Below are 19,795 nucleotides of genomic sequence, written 5' to 3'. Positions count from 1 at the left end.
GAGAGAAGCTACCATTAGCTAATAAAGAGATACAAAGTTGCTACAAATTATTAAATTCTTAAAATCCAAAGTTAGAATGGGCATATACTTGTTTGCCTCACAACACAAAAATAAAACTTTTATGTTTGGTAACTACAGATAATTTTTTATTATTCAAAATATTTATCAGTAACTAACATACTTTAACACTGCATGCTGTCGTATTCCTAAATCGTACCTTATTACCATATATGATAATATATGAGGCATAAATAATAAACCAGTATTTTAAGTAAATATGTTACAATAAGCAATTTCAACTTTTTCTTTAGTTTGTATTTGTGGATAATTACTGATCTTAGTTCTGTTGAGAATAGACTACAAGCATCCCAAGGTGCACATTTTTTTCTCCAGGTATTTAGAGTGGTAGCCTAGGATGTGGTCTCCATTGCTTGACTGTTGTTTTCCCAGCAGCACTTTATTAATTAATCATTTATTTACATTTCTGTTACAAACTTTTGAAGAAGTAAAGCACTCTAATTATTCCAACATCTCATCTGCTTGCAAGAAACATTGTTTTGGCACCATGCTAAGTCTAAATAAATAAATAAATAAATAAATAAATAAATAACACACACACACACACACACACAATAAAAAGGGAGGAGGGGGAAATCTATGGTGCATGCAGATACTGTAATAAGAACTTAGCATATTGGACTAATTTGTGGCATGGTATTGCTGAGAGCAAAGCAAACACAAAAGTTGAATTGTATAGAGGGGAAAAAATCTTGTTTCATCTGCACACTGGATTGTTCAGTTAACATCTCATCAAATTTTTTAAAAAGGTAAACAAGATTAACTGTTTACTTGAAGTGAACTGAAGTCTGGATGTTTTTCTGAAGAACACAATGTACTGTTGTATCTTGTTTCCAGAGTGGTGTTTATCATAATTCCTTGTGCTGTGGTTGGTAGAGTGCTGGGAAGGCACTCCGCCCACTCATGGCTCATTCCTGCTCTCGCTCTCGCTCTCCCTCCGATTGAGGCCTCGCTGCAGGACTGTAAAGCAGAGGGAGATGTCCTGTGTCAGCTTTGCTGCTTGTCATGAGCCGACATTTACCTAGAATGAAATAACAGAGGCCATTTCCTGGAATTCTCGATGGGCTGCTGAGAAGCACTACCATAATTTTTGTAAACAGTCTGCTCACATACACACAAGACTCTCTCTCTCAGAGGCATGCACATATGAAACAGAGCCAGCAAAAGCTCTCAGAACCGAAAACAATTGAAAAGTCTCTGTGTGTGTTTTAGAGAGGAGGAGGGGGAAGAGAACCAAGATTAGTAACCTGAAGCAGGAATTGTCTTTTGCCAAACAAGGATCTCCAGCAGATCCCTTTCCTGCTATTTCCCCTCTCTGTTGTGTAGTTTATTTTGCTGGTGTAGGATATATTTATAGTTCAGTGTCAGTTCAACAGAAAGAATACCATCCCAAATGTAGGCACCATTCCACAATCAACTATGTTTTATTTCGCTTGCTTTGTGCATCCATTGAAGCTGTGATGTTTATATTTGCTTCATGTTACTAAGATAATTTTGGAACGGTCCTACAGTTTTCTGTTTTTTCTTTTCTTTCTTTTTTTAAGTTCTACTTCTGTGGTGTATTTACAAATTATCTTAGCATCCCATTCAGAGGGCAGCTGTAGAGAAATGTTTCCAAATCCATTCTCATCTCTGCATACAAATTACTTCTGATTGTTCAAAGGTTAAATCATCCCATTAGAGATTATCTGTCTCTGAACCAGTACAATTTTGTTTGCATTTTTTAAGAGAATTCATGTTTGCATAGTCTTTGAAAGATCTGATCTCTTTTTAACTTTGTCACAAACTAGTTGTCAAAAATATACATGGTTGGGACTTTCCCACCGGAAGGTGCTTTCTGATGCTACTTGTCCAGCTTCTTCAGTTGGGAGAATTGGACCCTCTCTTTAACCAACCCACATGGGTTTCTCACATTTAGAGACTAGAGCACCTCTCCTTCCTCTGCCATGGAATCATTCTCCTCTCTCCCCAGCTCTCTTTGAATGATGTTTTTGGCCTATCAGGTAAAAAGCAGGAGCTCTCACATCCACTGCAGAGCAGGCTAGGGTTGTGGGGACATCCTGTAGTATGTGGCATTTGATCACCAGTAATCCAGATAGCCATTATCTCCAGTTGACATATCATATCAAATCAACTGACTCTTACAATCTTCTGTGGTGATACCCAGCTGCTGTGGGCAACAACCAGCTCTTAATTTACTCTAACTCTTGAGTGAAGGAATTATAAGAGTTACAGCTTTAATTTCGTTCTAAGAGGGGGCAACCACCACCTAATTACTGAGTTGCAGCTGAGCTAGTTCAGCCTTTCTTTCCCTTTGGTCAAAGCTTGCTGCGTGTGATCTGGCATACAGGGGTAAGATTCCCCTGAGTTGTCAAGAAATATGCAGATTCTAAGTTTAAAATATTTATTAAGATTAGGGATGGAAATATCAAGGGAATGGGAAGCAGATAGGTAACTTTAAAAAGAATCAACAGTTAACTCTCTAAACAACTTAACCAGTTCACAGGCCTACATTTCATAATGCCAGTTTGCTTGTGCTTCTATTCCTCAAGGCATAGATGCATCAAAAAGACTAAAAAACATTTTTTTAAAGACTTGCCTTCACAAGTTTTGTAAGTAGATTAATTAACCCATGTTTTAGGGGTGAGAATTTAATGCTGCTTAATTAAATGCACGTAAGATCCCACATATGTCCTTTTATTTAGTTTGATTAGCTTTACCTTAAGCTCTCTCTTAACTCACAGTCTCAACATCAATTCCTGGATCTTCAGGGAAGGTAGCCCCATAATCAGATGGAGGTTGGGTTTGCAACAGAATTCTCTTATGCTGCTTCTGCTTTTTATATGGTATTTCATACAAAGTGAGCGTGGTACCACCGTCCAACTTTCCTTCCTCTCCTTGACTCTCTGTCGTGTATCTCCCTAATTTTTGCCTTATTCAGTTGCTGCAGATCAACTTGAGGGGCATGCTTCCAACCATAAGATCTTCTGGTCATGCTGATTTATTGTGACCATACGAATATAAGAGAAGCCCTGTTGGATCAGATCTAGCACCCATCTAGTGCAGCATCCTATTCTCACATTGGTCAACCATACACATTTTGAAAACTCTCATCAATTTCCCCACTTGTGCTCACCAGCAATTATTGTGCAGAGACATACAGAGAGCAGCATTGAGGCTGCTGGTCTGTGTCTTTAGCTAGATGCATATTGTGCCAGCCTTGAAAGACTTGCACTGGTTGCCAGTTCACTCCCAAGCCCAATTTAAACTGTTAAAATGGCAAAGATATAGAGATAAACAAATTTTGGAGTAACTCAATGCCTGTAATGTTGGAGATATGATTGGCAATTGTGCCATAGTTTAAAAAAAACTACCAGGAAAGTTGGGGTGTTATTGGCACCACAGCACACTAGGTGGAGAGGTTTAAGTCTTCCCTTCTCAATCACACTCAATAAAAATCTCTCCTCCTTATGCAGCAATTAGCATTATGAAAAGAATATTCCATTGCTGAAAATGGGAGTTCCCCCTTTAATTCTAATTGCACAGTATGTGTGGGATTATTACCATGATCACAACTGGATCTACGCTACTGTTCTACTGATGGCATCATCCGCCCTGGTTCCTGGTATTTAATGTTTTTAAAACCCATGACATAATGGTTAATCATATCATTAACATAATGTGTACTTAGGCCCTAATTGGCAATCACTCTGAAACTAGACAAACCTCCAGACGGAGTATTCCCCTTGCTGCTACCACTTCTTTGGGGTGGAAGGAGAAATGGGATATGGATTTCTCCATTGTTTCATATTGGCAACTTACTTCTGCTCTGGGGAAGAAAAGAAAATGGTTTAAATGAATTAAGTCTGTGGTTGAAGGCAGTTGAGCCACAAAAATGTTGGAAATTATGTTTGCCTTATAGAACATGAGGCGGTTGTGAACCATGAAATTAAAACACTTTCTTCCTCCTGGTATACTCCCTAAACCCTTTGTCTAATGGGTGTTTCCCTATCTTCAAAAAGAGGGGGGGGGGAGGAAAGATCCAGGTAACTACTGACCTGTGAGCTTGATATTGATACCAGGAAAGGTCCTAGAATAGATAATTAAATAGTCAGTCTGTGAGCCTTTATAGAAGGATGCTGAGATTACTAAGACCCAGCATTGGTTTCTCAGAAACAAGTCACGCCAGGATGGAGCAAGCTTGTTTTGTGCTGCTCCAGAGACTAGGACCCGAACCAATGGCTTCAAGTTACAAGAAAGGAGATTCCAGCTAAAGATCAGGAAGAACTAAAGTGGTAGACTCTCCTTCCTTGGAGGTTTTTAAGCAGAGGTTGGATGTCCATCTGTCATGTATGATTTAGTCGAGATTCCTGCATTGCAGTGGGTTGGACTAGATGACCGTTTTGGTCCCTTCCATCTCCACAATTCTATGAACCTATGGTAGTCAAAGTGGTGCCCTCTAGATGTTGTTGGGTTGCAACTCCTATCATCCCTGACCATCAGCCATGCTGGCTGGGGCTAATGGGAGTTGGGAATCCAACAATATATGTCGGCTACTCTTCCTCTCTAGAGAGCAGAAGTTCAGAGCTGGCAGCCATTGATCATCCCTGAGACCTTTTGCCGTGTATAGCACAGAGGAGGAAGGTTTCAGAGGGTGAAAAAGGGGGAGGAGATGTCCTTAGCAAATACTGAAGAGTGCTGAGGCATTTTGTACCTGTCTGTATGCCACAAGACATACTAATGCAGGTGGCCTTCTATTTACATTTCAGAAAATCTGTACATTTTTAACAGTATCTTGAGAGAAGACTGGCCCTAAGCATAAATCCCATTGAGGTCATCATGAGTATAGCTAGGACAGAGCTGTAATGAAGCATATAAGGATGTTTCTGCATGTTTTCTTTAATGCTACATAGTTAATGCTCTAGTGCAGTGGTTCCCAAACCATGTGCCATGGACCACCAGTTACCCATGAGCTTCGTTCTGGTGTATCTGTAAAAATACAATTAAAAATCACACAATATCTGGAGTAGCCCATTACAATTACTACAGTGGGGCAGAAAACTCATTAAGTGGTCAGCGAAGACCCGCAGCAATTTACAGGTGGCATGTGGGGGAAAACCTTGGGCAAACCACTGCTCTAGTGCAATCTGCTAGAGTTGGAATTCCAGCTATGGTTGCACACTTCAAACTGTTTTTCCTTCTGACATTCCCTGGCCCCATGCATACTACAAATGCATAAGAGGTTGGCACATACGGCACATTACAAGTGGGCAGTCACCCAGGTTCTGTTTATTTTATTGGCTGTAAAAGACATTTGTAAACCTGTGATTCTTAACCAAATGTGGTTTATGCTCAACTGTGCCTAGTGGTACAGTTCACAACAATTGTTTCCAACCTTGCAATTCAAAAGGAAACAAAACTACTGAGGTTGGTTATGTGCAATCATATGTTAGTGCATCAATTACAAAACAAATTGGTTTTGTGTTGGGGAGGAGGGGTTATTGGGTTGTTCTTGTTTTTGATTTTATTATGTGTTTTGTGTTTTTATATTGTGATTTTCTGCTGTGAACCACTCTGAGACCTGCGGGTATACTACTACTACTACCAATACTAATAATAATAAATCTGCTAAACATGGAAATAGTCATATGTGCTTCTCTGTAGATATGAAAAGATTTCTAGCATAGATTTTCAAGTTAGCTGTAATGTGTGGAAAATTTTCCATTTCATAAGTTCATTAGTATGAATGAATGAATGTCACTAACAAATAAATATTAGCAAGCGCGACAGTTTCAAAGTTTTTAGCTTAGTTTACAAAATACCCCCTACCCCTCAAAAAAGATACCTGTAGGGAAACAGAAATTTTATGATTGCTAATTTGTACAGAAACATTTTCCAATTCAATTTTTTCTGCAAAAAACATATCACTGCTTAGATGTAATTCTGATTAGTGCTATTCAGGTTCTAGTTATTCAAGCTTTTATTTTTTGGGCATGTATTTCAAGGAGGATGCAATAGCCAGCATCTGCTGTGGGGGTGTGAGAATATTATACATCTGATAAAAGTGACGCAGAGCACTTTAAAAGTGATATGGAACACTTTAAATTGCTACAAGTAAGATGTACAGAAGGGCCCCTCTAGGGTTACAGACAAAAATAGGTTGTGTTTTGTGTCCTTTTGTTCCTACACATGTGTCTCTGATTCTGATTGCACTGGAGATAACATTTGCAGTGGGTGGAGGGATTTTGTTTGTGTTTGAGAGATTCAGATAAATTAAATCCCGTTTGGGTGGAGTTTCAAAGGTTGCTGTTGATTGTAAGCCACATCAAGAGAAGTTAAGGAGCTCCACCTCAAGACTTGACCAGACAAGTTGGTGGATTGGAACTCTGTAGGAACAGTTTTGTGCCTGTTTTTTTGTGTGTTTTTTTGGTTTTTTTTTTACAAAGCAGCACAGAAATCTTATTTTGTGTGCGTGCACCTCCTCATGCTTTAGTAGCTTCTAGGAGGGCACATACGCAAAGAGATAAGAGTCTCCTGTCAGGGAGCAGGCATAATCAGCAGCACCCTATCTTGGATGAGCAAATGTTGCCATATATATCAGGAGGATGGGCTGTACACTTTTTTATAGCGTCTCCTTTTTTCCTCCCTCCTCATCTGAGCTTTGAAGAAATAAATACATCAACAGAAGCCTGAGGGGTCAATCTCCTGTTGTAAAGCATATAATTGTTCCCACTATTTTTTGTGTGTCTTCTTTACTCCTTTCTGCAACAGCAATTGCAGACCCCATGTTCTCACTAGATTCTTCTTGTGCTAATGCCTTTCTTTTGAGCTGCACCTGTCTGTCTTATGGAGCGCTATTCAGTCTTACTCCTTTGGGGGAGCAAAATGTATACAAGGAAACACAAGCCTCTAACCATGTTGTGGGGTTTACATGTATAATTACTGAATAGAAATCCCTTTTCCACCTTTTCCAAGAAGGATGACTAACTAGGAGGGGGCATGATGACATAATACCATAATCATTTCCAAATATCCACTTGGAAGTGAATAAATCTAAGCATTACCACCACACTCATAAAAATGCAAAATAATTGGCCTCGCCTTCCCTCTCCCCTGCCTCCAGCTCTTTTAGGAAATTAACAGAATATTCCCAAGCTTTGAAATGAGATTCACCGTGGCCTAGTTCACAGATTGGTAAATCTGTGTCTGGCCTGTGCCATTGCAGATATATGCCCCCCAATACAAAAATTAAAATAAATAGTTGCTCAGTAGAGATAACTCGGTGTTATGAAGGACAGGCCTACTTTAGCCTTAAAAACCTGACATGCCAGTTTTTTTGTATAGGACTTTTAAAAATATGTATTTATATTTGGTGTGGAGGAATGTTAAACCTTGCTGGTTGTCATCTGTCTGTCTTGAGAGACAATGGTGTGCGCCTCTTAGAGTGAAGTCAAACTGTGTTAGCAGCACCCAGGGGACCTCCCCAGCGTCAGGCACACCAGGTTCTTCCCAACATTGCAGGTGCCCAGTGCATACGTGTGACATCAAACAGTGGGAGGAGGGCTGACAGGGCCGTTGTACCCTCCCAAAGGCCTGACGTGACCTGGTTGCAGCCGCAGGAGGGCCCACTGCAGCTTGGCGCAGTCACAGGAGGACCCAATGGAGCCCGCCCAGCTGCGAATATTGAGGGGCCCCGGCCCTGTCAGTGAAATGAGGGGGGGATGTGGGCCCTCACGGCCCTGCATAGATGGCATGCCTGCCCAGTGCACAAGCCTGGGCAGTGTATATGGAGGTCCTGATCTGCCCAGCCAACAATACTCCCCTCTTGCTCTTGTTGATGTGCCTCAAAGGAAAGCAGAGCAATATATCTGGCACCAGCTTGGCTGCAGGACTTGCCAGAAGGAGGCATATAAGGCACAGTCCAACCATATTAGGGACTCCGCTCAAGATTTGTTCAGGGTTCATCCTTAGCCTTTTCTTCTCCTGAAGATATCCCACAAGGCATCGGAGGTTTAGGAAAAGAGTTTTCCTTCTCCTATTAGATAGGCTACCTTCCCAGGTTGACAATCTCCATCTGCCCCTCATTTCCCTCTACAGCATGTGCCCAAACTGCCTTCTTGACCGTTGAACCCACTGCTGGTCTCGTTCGCTCATTCTGCCAGAGCCTATCTTCTCATGCAGGAGAAGACCCTAACTCACTGAGGGTTTGAGACCCATTGGCTACCCTCACCTGGTTTAGCTGGCCAGTCAAAGCCATTCCCAGGGTGTGGCTGCTGATAGCTTCTAAGAGCCACAGGTGAGAGCTGAGTGCAGGCTAGGGACCAAAGGTGGAAAAGGTACTCTGGAAGGAGCACGTGTCCCCTATCAGAGGTACTATCCCTCCCCTAACACCCCATACACCCTAAATCATGCTAACCTCCACTATACATGTCAAGCACATTGTTAACATTTTAAGGAGAAGTAGGTGGAGCTCATAGTGGGAGGAAATAAAAATCCTAATCTTTGCCTCCCTTCTTATCGCGCCTTGCCTTTGTTTCTTTGCTCTTCCCACTGAATCACATGTGCATTTTTCATCCATCTGTTCTCACACTCCCATCTTTTGTGCATTCTCCAGAGTTAACCACACACCTAATTATATCTTTTTGTCTTGGGGCATCTGCACATGTTGTTGCAGCGTTAACTGCAGGGAAAATCATTTTTACCCCAGGATGGTTTCCACCTGTTTTGATGTTGAGCTAGAAGTAGGCATCTCTTTCCCTGAAGGTTATTTCCTTACCGCTAATGAATTGACTCTAACCACGCTTAACTTTTTTATTTATTTAAAATTTCTGCCCCACCTTTTTGCAAAAAGAAGAAAGGGAGAAGTCCTGTTGTGCCTGCAAGGCACCTAGGTACAGTTGTAACCATTATTTGGAGACAATAAGAGAGAACCATGAATGCAACTCTAGACTTGGAGAAAGGAGGGATAAAATGGCAATTAATGATTACTGACTTTTTTCAGTATTTATATACTGCTTTTCATGAAAAGGTTCATAACAAGTTTCCGTAACAAAAATGCAGTTTGAAAATCAACAATAGTTCCATGACAACAGCAAACAGTATTCATATCAGTTAGATGGGGATGTATTTGTTTGCTGGGTTAGCAAGGTGGTGGTGATTGCTAGTTTTAGAGCTCGTTTTCAACAAAGTAACAACATTCCTAGTTGTACTTTCTTGGCACAAAGTCAAAGTGAAACTATATTGGAGTCACATTGGATGGCTGCCTAGCTTAGTTCTACCATTCTGACTGTAGCAGCTTTACTTATGTATTAAACTTATTTGTATATTGCATTTCATTATACATGTCTTTCCACGGAAGCTCACAATAAGAATATTAGTGTAATAATTCATAAGGATGCCTCCTGTAGGGCACTTACTGGAAGGCCTGGGAGAGAAGGACAAGAAATCCTAGCCTTGAATATGTTTAAATATGCCTCTTCTCCTCTCTTGTAATCATTCCCACAGAACAGTTGCTGGTAGATGGCCCTGGGGTGGGGGATTCCCATTGGAGCAGACTGTGTCTTACCAGAACCTCAGTTTATTCACCCTAATCCAGCACATTAACTGAGTTTCCTCTGTCTCTCCTGTTGGCATGGAGAAATAGAACTGGGTGTCATTTTGTATTGATGACACATCACCTCAAACCACAGATGACTTCCCCCAAGGGTTTCAAGTAGATTTAAATGGACTCCTGCAGAACACATTGTGAAGGCAGACTTTACGAGACATGGATTCACACAAAAGTCTTAAGTCATGGTTTGTTTAAGATAGGGCCAGCCTGCTCATGAGGCTTGGTGAGGCAGTTGCCTCAGGTGGCAGACTGGGGACAGCTGGGAGGATTGGCAGATGGGGGCGGAAGTGCACTGCGTGCTGCCACCACTTTTCACCCACCACTGCCTCCTGCTGCTTCCACTGCTGCCTGCTCCTCTCCAGCCTCCTTTTCCCTCCTCCACCACCTTCAGCATGTCGGGGCTTCCTTGGGCCTCCTTCAGTTGCCTCAGGCAGCAGCAGAGGAGGATGTAATGGTGATAGAAGGAGGTGATGGATAAGGGCAGGGTGGCATTTTTTGTTTTGCCTCAAGCGGCTAAACATCCTGGGCCTGGCATTGGCTTAAAAAATCACATGTTAACCACAAGGGGTCCCACAGACTATCAAACAAACCATGGCTTGTTTTTCTGACATTCCCGCCCCCCCCCCCCAGCTATTCTTGCCTCTCATGCCTTTTTAGTTTGGTGAACGTCAGGTCAGTGGCCCATCTAGTCCAATTTCCAGTTCTCACAGTTGCCTGTGGAAGGACTGAAAGCAGGATCTGAGAGCAGCACTTGCAATTCTTAGCAGTTGGTATACAGAAACTTACTGCCTCTGATAGTAAAAAGTACTAGGAATCATTGCCTTGTAGGGTGGAGGAGATTAATTTTTTGTTACATCCTTATATTTTAAAGCACCATGTGGAATTTCTTCAGGGGTACATATAAAGATAATGAAACTGCCTTCTGTAGTGTCAGAGGCTACATATTGTCTTCCTTGATTGGCGGCTGCTCTCCAAGGCCACAGGCACAGGACATCCCATCATTTGGATCTTTTTAACTTGTGTAGCTACAGTAAATCAGTTTTGCTACCAGTTGTGATGCATTAAGATTTCATCAGAATTTAATAAGCCTTTACGAAAACTGAAGGCTTCTGTCCTGTGAACAAATGTTTAATTCTGAGATGTTGGAGAGCTCCTTTGGGCATGCCACTAACAGACTAAATTTTATACACCTTTTTGCAGGTTGTGCCTCCTCGTTCAGGATGCCTATGGAATATTCAGTGAGGTACAATTTCATGCCCTCTTTTCTTCAGAACAGATAGAAGAATGTATCCAAAAATGGGAAGGAAAATACTGTCGTTTATCAGGAATTAAAATTTTGCAGAGACTTACCAGAGGGAGGTAAGAATAACACCATAAGTTTATCTTCCAGAACAGTATCTGTGTTAGTCTAATGGCCCAGACTCTTTATCCTGGGTTTGTGGGTTTGAGCCCTACGTTGGACAATAGAGTCCTGCCATGCAGGGGATTGGACTACATGTCCCTCAGAATCCCTTCCAACTCTACAGTTCTGTCCTTGTGTAATACAGCAAAAACACAAACAGTTTTATTAAGGCATAATAACTCGCATGGTCTTTGAAGTGTCACAAGATTCATTGTTGTCTGTGCTTTAAGATTATGCTTTTATGGTGTTTCTGGACTACAACTCTCATCATTCCTGACCCTCAGCCATGCTAGCTAAGCTGGTAGGAGTTGGAACAATATTTGGAAGGCCACAGGTCCCCACCATCCCTGATATAAACAATGGGTGACAAACCTGCATTATGAATGCTATAAGTGGCACTGACAGGATTTGAGGCAGAGAGAGCAAGAATCTGACTAATACAGAAACTCAGGCTTCACATACCTGCACTGTGCTGCTTGCCAGACACAAAGCCACAGCAAGGCATTGGGGGAATCCTGCATATGGTACTATGGTGCATGGCAATGTGCCACTCCATTGTGACTCTTGGCAGAAAGGTTGGCCAGGGTCCTCTAGATTGTTCAGTAGTCACACAATTTGGAACCTGTAAAAAAGGGAGGGGGAGAGTTGCATTCAAGCAATCTCGCTCTTATTTAAAAATTAGAAAATTGTTTACATTTAGAAAATAAAAAATATCAATGTAATGAACCAATTATCCTGTTTTCAAGTAAGATTTGATGCTTGGGTATAAATTATCGATCCTTTGAAACCTTTTAGTTCTTTTCTCCACTCAGATGATGGGAGCTGTAGTCCATAGGGCTGGAGGGCCACAGGTTATCTTAACCCCCTGTTCTAAAGCATGATGTTTAAGCAGGTGAGTTAAGAGCACAGTGCCATGACCACAGTTTTGTTTGGGTTTCTCTTTAAGAGGAGAGAGAACAGATAAGGGGAAGTAGGTACCCTACACGAGTGGCTAATGCTTTTTCACTCCAGCATGGCAAGCTGCACTTTACAAAATGCTGTGTTTTGTACAAATATGAAAAAAATGAGCCTTTCCCACTCTCCACATTAAAGAGAGAAGGCGCATAATGGGCATATACTGTATTGTAACAACAAGTTGAAGTGGGTCCCATGTTGCAGTTTGGGAATGCAAAAAGGTCCTTTGGCCTGAAAGGCTGGAAGACTACTCTTCTAAAGCACTCTTATCCATGGTGCTTTACCGTTAACATACATTATAAATATATTGCTGCTCTGCCCCAGTTCATGCTAGCAATTCTCCAGGGGGTTCTGTTCTCATGGACTTGACAGTGTAACCTAAAGGGTGACTATCACTTCAGCTTTTCCTCGTAAAGAAGACATTTGTTATCCCTGACCTTTTTTTTTATTGCCCTTCTGAGTTTTTGAGAGGGGGGACTAGAACTGCATGCAGTTGTTACTAAATCTGATGCATTATCAGCATGTAGGGCAGTATCTTTGTTTCCTGCGATCCTTGCATGCTATTGCTCTTACTCACATGACTACCACCCTTCCCTGAGCTCTGCTACCTTAACCTGAATACTTTGTCGCTGCCTAACAAAGGGTGACTAATGAGAGATGGTGATAAAACTAGGAAAAGAGAGCAATGTGCTGAATTCTATATTTGTCAGAATTTGTCAGGTTTCTGTCATTCTGTGTAGGAAAAGAGAACCAGTCCTCAGTGATTCCTAGCAATTTAGGTAAAATCTTCCACTGAATAGAGGCTCTGTCATTAAAACCTTATGTCTTAAAAACAATTAAAACCCATCTTTCCCTTGATTTGTCATCCTTATCCCAGACTGTTTTATTTGTTGTGTAGTGCCCAAGAGTTGTAAGCCCATAATAAATATGATCACAATAGTATTGTGTTTTCCTGATGATACATACTTTGAATCAGCAGTAATCCACAGAGATTAAATACTAGCTCACCAGAGGTGTGCCCCTTCCAATTCCACTGATCACATTATTTATTTTACTTATTAAATAAATTAATAAGCCGTCCTTCATTCATGGATCACAGGGGAGTTGTAGCAACATTAGGGCTCCAACTCCACTTAAGTGGTGTTTAGCCCTGGAACTTCCCAATTAACTCTTGTATTGCCAGGAAGACATCACTACTTGCCATCATTGTGTTTCCATGGAATTATTCTCTGTCTCTTTTGCAACATACTTATCTTCATCTTTCATTAGTCCCATATCTCTTGACATTTCCTCTTGAGTCAATGTTTCTAGCTGTACACCATAAATGTGGAGCTCTTCCCCCTTTCCCATTTCTCAGTCAATTTGGGAAAACCTTTATCTACTTTTTCACAGACATACCACCACCTTTCCCTTTTTTTTTATAATATTTTTTTATTGATTTTAAGAAATACAGAAAAAAGAATAAAGGATAGATATAAGAAAATAGAATAGAAGAATAACAAATTTCCATGTTCTTTTTTCATCAAATCTAAAGGACTTCCCCACATCCTCCAAACCCTGCATTCTCTGTCATATAAAACATCAGCAATTTGTTAACTTATTTCAAAACTTATTGTATCTTCCATTTTATCATGTTCCCTGATTTCAATTTTACTGTAACCCAATTCTTGTATGCTTTGTATTAAACACAATAAAGTTGTTTCATTATTTTACCTCTGAATTCTTGTGTCTTAATTTTCATTTCATTAACTTACATTTGCTGAAGCTAGAGTTTCCTAAAAGGTGCATTTTTTTTTAACATTCATACAGCTTATAGTGTTTTTTCAAATAGTCCTTAAACTTTTTCCAGTCCTCCTCAATTGTTTCTTCTCCCAAGTCTCGGATTCTGCCAGTCATTTCAGCCAATTCCATATAGTCCATCAACTGCGATTGCCATTCCTCCAGCGTGGGTAAATCTTGTGTCTTCCAATATTTTGCAATCAGGATCCTTGCTGCTGTGATAGCATACATGAAAAAGGTTCTGTCCTTCTTAAGCACTCTCTGGTCCACCATGCCCAGAAGGAAGGCCTCTGGTTTCTTAGGTAAGGTAAATCTCAGTACCTTTTTTAGTTCATTATGGATCATTTCCCAGAAGGCCTTCACTTTCGGGCAGGTCCACCAGAGATGAAAGAATGTCCCTTCCGCCTCTCTACATTTCCAACATTTGTTGTCACACAGATGGTATATCTTAGCTAGCTTGACTGGGGTCATGTACCACCGGTATACCATTTTCATAATATTTTCCTTCAAGGCAGTGCATGCCGTAAATTTCAAACCGGTGTTCCATAACCTTTCCCAGTCTACAAACATAATGTTGTGCCCCACATCCTGCGCCCATTTTATCATGGCGGATTTGACTGTCTCATCCTGTGTATTCCACTTAAGCAGCAAGTTATACATTCTCGAAAGTAATTTATTTTTTGGCTCTAACAATTCAATCTCTAGTTTCGATTTTTCCACCTGGAATCCAACCTTTTTATCTATTTTAAAGACCTCCTGAATTTGCGCATAGTGCAGCCAATCTCGCACCTTGGTTTTCAGTTTTTCCAAGCTCAGCAACCTCCAATTGTCTCCAATTTTTTCAATTATTTCCCAATATTTAGGCCAATGGGCCTCCATGTTGAGTCTCTTACGTGCCTTGGCCTCCACCGGTGAGAGCCACCTCAGAGTCTTACTCTCCAGTAAGTCTTTATATTTTGTCCAGACCATCAAAATTGCTCTTCTGACAATATGATTTTTAAACAATTTGTGCACTTTAACCTTGTCATACCACAAATATGCATGCCACCCAAACGCATTGTCGAACCCTTCCAGATCTAGGACATCAGTGTTCTCCAGTAAAATCCAATCTTTCAACCAGCAGAAGGCTGCAGATTCATAATATAACCTCAAGTCTGGCAGGGCAAATCCCCCTCTTTCTTTCGCATCAGTTAATATTTTAAACTTTATTCGGGGCTTTTTGCCCTGCCAAACAAACTTAGAAATATCCATCTGCCACTTTCCAAAACATTCCACCTTGTCCACGATCTGTAGGGCCTGAAACAAAAATAACATTTTCGGCAATACATTCATCTTTACAGCAGCTATTCGGCCTAACAAGGAAAGTTTCAATCTTGACCATGTTTCCAAATCTCTTTTGATTTCTGACCAACATTTCTCGTAGTTATCTTTAAACAAATTCAAATTTTTAGAGGTCAGATACACCCCTAGGTATTTTACTTTTTTAACCACATTCAGCTTCATTTCTTTAGAGAACTCATCTGTTTCTGTGACTGTCAATTTTTTTGCTAAAACTTTGGTTTTTTGCTTATTTAACTTAAACCCCGCCACCCGACCAAAGTCAGAAATTAATTCTAACACTCTTTTAGTGCTGGAGACTGGTTCCTGTAATGTTAATACCAAGTCGTCTGCAAATGCTTTCAATTTATATTGTTTCACTCCGACCTCAATTCCTTGGACCAACCGGTCCTTTCTAATCATGTTTAGCAACACCTCCAGAACACCTTTTTTTATCCTCCCAAAGTTGGTGACTCTTAAGAACTACTGCTTTCATCTTTGTATCTACTGATAAACCTCTTTTTAAAAAGGCTAGTAATCTCTCGTTAGGTTTTCGCATCAGTTTGCTAGCCTTCCATCCTGCCTTCCATCCTGCCTTTTTTTACCACTTCAGTTATTTCAGCAGGGGGATTCTGAATTATGCTTCCTTTTGCTATGCTAATGCAATGATCCTGACCTTTAATCTCTGCATTGGTACACTGTTGTTTTCTACTGTATATCTACTTCAAACACTTTTTACATTTAACATGCTCTGCCTCTTTGCCAAGGCCTGTTGTCCTAGACATTCTGCTTCCCTACAGCCAGCGTTGGTAGATTGGATGAATTCTATTATCCTTCCCATGTTATCATTGCTGCGCTCTGTAGTTGGTGGTGCTGGCATGGGAAAGAATCACATAAGTTGCCTGACTGGCATTGTTCTTCTTTATAGACATTGCAAAAAATGAATCTGATTAGCTATGTATTTGGTTCTTATTCTTCTCCTTATTCTTCTGTTTACTTCACACACTTTGGGTCCAGCTTCTCTGTCAACTATTCCCTTGGTTTTCTTCTCCCATTCCTTTTTAGTCTACCACATCCCAATGCCCAAGATATCTCTAGCAAGATTCAGCTTCTGATAGTAGCAAAAAGAGCACCTAGCTCAACTCATCAGACCTGTAAGATTGTATTTTCCAGCATACATATAATTTAAATTTTATGAAAGTGCATGACAGTTGATTTGGGGTTTTACTTCCTTAAAAAAAAAAGAGTATAATGAGAGAATGCTTTGTGTACTATGGGCTCAGATCATATTACTGTGCAACAAGTTGTTGTATCATACACAAGCTCATTCTGAAACTTGGACAATTCCAACATAGTTTGTTCATAGATATGTTCCTCTTCTATATTGTTAATAGTTAGTATCTACAAATGGAGACAATTTCTTAACCCTAGGTAGTAGATATTATTTCTTTGCCTAAGAAATAATATCCAATAATAATATTAGAAATATGTAGATAGCACTTCCATAGAATTAAATTAGCTTAGTCAACTTTTTTAAAAGCAGCAGTCAATTCCCCCCTCCCCCTTGTAACAGCAAAATGGAATTCCATTAGGGAAATTAAAATCTAGAATGCAGTGCTCAATGTGGCAGGAATTTGGTTTTGTGGTGTTTCAAATTATTGAAATTATCTGAATATAGCATTCTAAAGCATCATAATACAGCATTGTAAATCTAAATTTCACCATGTTTGCGTGTTGTCTGTTTTGTTTTGTTCTTTGTTTTCTTCTTTTCTTCAAAGAGTGCCAGGACTTTTTAGCCTAATAGACAGTTTATGGCCACCATTATTGCCTGTAAAAGTTCATGGTCAAAGTCAAGAGAGTGAAATGGTAAGCTGCTGTTTCAAACTCCTCCTTTCCTTTTCATTTGTTCTTCATTTCAAATAGTGCTTTCAAAAGGCAGTAACTTTTAATTACCCATTTATCTATTATTGATTGATTGATTGATTGATTGATTGATTGATTGATTTCTAGTATCACTCCTCCCCATACCCCTTTTCATCCAAAAAGGCTTCCAAAGTAGTTTCCATATCAACAAAAATTCAGACAGTCCCTGCCCTCATGCTTATAATCTAAAGACATGACACAGAAGGAAAAAGGAATGAGGATGAAAGAGGAAAACAACAAACTGAAGCATCAGTTACAAAGAACCGACTGGCACTGAAATGGTTTAGGGCTAGTGAGAGCCAAATGGAGCCATTAGAGTAGATCTTCTCTCCTCTCCCTCTGCTGCAGCTGTGTTTACATTATCATAATGCCTAGCATTTGTGTAGCACATTTCAAGTGTTTGACACGTAGGCCAGTACTACTGTTTAGCCTGTGTTGCAGATGAAGGTAGAGAGCTGAAGCTGAAGCAAGATTTAGAATTTGGGTCTTCCCATATTGTAGATAGTGTTCTCCAACACTTTGCTAGCTCTTCTTTGAGCCAGGGATGTCATAAGCAATCCTAGGAGCTATTTTTAATTGCTGCCAGTTTCTATATATATTTGTTCATGTCCATCATTTTTACCAACACAAATGTGTCCGTACAGTACACATTCTTCTCCTTCTAAATTTAAATCTTTATGTTAATTTGTTGTTTCTTCCTGGAAGGATCTGTGAGTCATCAGAACCCAGCGTATCAACAAGAAATGGGAAGAAATCCAGTCCCAGGCTGACATTTTGTGAGCAAGTCAGGGACAGGGATTAATAGCTAAACAGCTGTTTTCATTAATCCTAATTTATTTATGTTTTTAGTAATGACTCCCAAAATGAATAATATATTACTTTAATAGCACTAAACGAGAGATAAACACATTGATCTATAATCTGCATAAATAGTGGATATTCTCCTGAAATAAAAAAGATTTGTTCTCATCATAACAAGGGGAGAGAGTCACGTTGCTTCATGTTCCCTATTATTCACTCGCTGCTTAAGATTTAATTTGGCAGCATTCATGTTTCTCAGTGACGCGACTTCATCTGTTTATTGTCAAATTCACCCGCGTGCTAAAATTCTCAAATGTCATAGAAATCATTGAAAGGCATGAAAATAATAGAATCCGTTTCATCCGTGACTACCATGACAAAAAAAAAAAAGATTTTTTGATTGTTGATTGTGCTTAGCTATGTTTTCTTGTGACATAGATTCATGGGTGTAGCCACTCAGGAATGTATAAATGATATATTGTTCCAGATTATGCCAAAAGGGTCAGCCTTCTGACATTTGGAGGACAAGCTACGATTAACCATGCCTTAAGAAAAAGTTTCCCTACATCAAATGTGCCATTCCCAAACATTTTCACTACTTTACTTCACCAAGTAAATAAGTTTAATGTAGAGCATTCACATTTTATGCCTATGCCTATTTTGATTGCTTAATTTTCAGCAGATTACTGCTAACCTGCCTGCTCCTAGTTTCTGTTACATTATTGCTGCTCAACCGGACCAAAGACAAATTGATATAGATGACAGCGAAGAACAAATTTCAGATTTGTATTTCCCCCCAGCCGTGCACAATCTCGAGGAAATTCTTCAGGTATTCTTGTTGTCATCACAGGTTTTACAAGTGGCATATTTATTAGCATATTAACATGTTTGAAATTATGCATTTTGCTTACATTTTAATTGCATTTCAGATGGTTGGCTCACATCAGTGTTGCAGCTTTTGGGCACATGTTGTACATCGAAGACTGCAGGTAATTCTTTGAGTGGGCTGGTTAGTTGGTTTTAAAGGTCTGTGTCTTTGCAAACTAACAAAACATTTCTGTTTAAACATAGCTGGTCCAAACAATGTATACAGTGGTACCTCAGGTTAAGAACTTAATTCGTTCTGGAGGTCTGTTCTTAACCTGAGGTACCACTTTAGCTAATGGGGCCTCCTGCTGCCGCCGCGCTGCCGGAGCAGGATTTCTGTTCTCATCCTGAAGCAAAGTTCTTAACCCAAGGTACCATTTCTGGGTTAGCGGAGTCTGTAACCTGAAGCATCTGTAACCCGAGGTACCATTGTATATGTAGATGGCTCCTCTCTCTCTTTTTAGTCTTTTTTGGATATCATTTCCCAACCTTGAGCAGGAGGATACTGTTTCCAGTTAATGGAAAGGAGACAGAATTTATACAAATTCTTTGAGAGTGCATACATTTGCACTGTTTAAAGCAAGCAACAGGTAACTGATGCCATTTGATAACAATCAGAATAACAGGTTTCTACATCTCCAGCGTAAGAGATGCTGAGTGTTGCAGTTCAGCAACATCTGGAGGCACCACATTGGCTGTCCCTGATTACCTATGATGTGATTCTGCCTCACGGGATTTGGCCTGACTGCCGGCTGTCTATAGAGCAGAAATGGGAAACCCATGGACATCTGGTTAACCACAGAACAGAGTACTGAAGCAGGTGGACTTTTGGCCTCTTCCAACAGGCCCTTCTTACATACAGTGGTACCTTGGCTTGGCTCCTGAACGCCACTAACCCAGAAGTAAGTGTTCCGCTTTGCGAACATTTTTCGGAAGCCAAACGTCCGACACAGCTTCCGCTTGAGTGCAGGAAGCTCCTTCAGCCAATCAGAAGCCGCACCTTGGTTTTAAAATGGTTTCAGGAGTCGAACGGACTCCTGGAATGGGTTAAGTTTGACAAGGTA

The 19,795-nt window shown here is 40.4% G+C and overlaps 1 protein-coding gene across 7 annotated transcripts in view; it reads left to right on the top strand.

Moving 5' to 3' along the window:
* Positions 1–19,795, top strand: part of SPIDR (scaffold protein involved in DNA repair) — a 156,344-nt gene that overhangs the window by 118,783 nt on the left and 17,766 nt on the right. For 3 of the 7 annotated variants that reach the window (XR_014566480.1, XM_083747615.1, XM_083747613.1), the window contains exons 11-14: positions 10,889–11,047; positions 16,919–17,006; positions 18,544–18,693; positions 18,794–18,853. Coding sequence is in view for 6 of the 7 variants with exons in the window: in XM_083747615.1 (XP_083603741.1) it covers positions 10,889–11,047; positions 16,919–17,006; positions 18,544–18,693; positions 18,794–18,853 (457 nt within the window). In the remaining variant the exon portion in view is untranslated. The remainder of the gene's footprint in view (positions 1–10,888; positions 11,048–16,918; positions 17,007–18,543; positions 18,694–18,793; positions 18,854–19,795) is intronic. The other 4 variants (XM_083747618.1, XM_083747616.1, XM_083747614.1 and 1 more) reach the window with 3 other exon arrangements.

This window comes from Podarcis gaigeae (assembly GCF_964106915.1).
Source record: "Podarcis gaigeae genome assembly, chromosome: 7".
NCBI classification, from domain to species: domain Eukaryota; kingdom Metazoa; phylum Chordata; class Lepidosauria; order Squamata; family Lacertidae; genus Podarcis; species Podarcis gaigeae.
The sequence above is the reverse complement of the archived record's forward strand: the minus strand, read 5'-3'. Positions and strand labels throughout refer to the sequence as shown.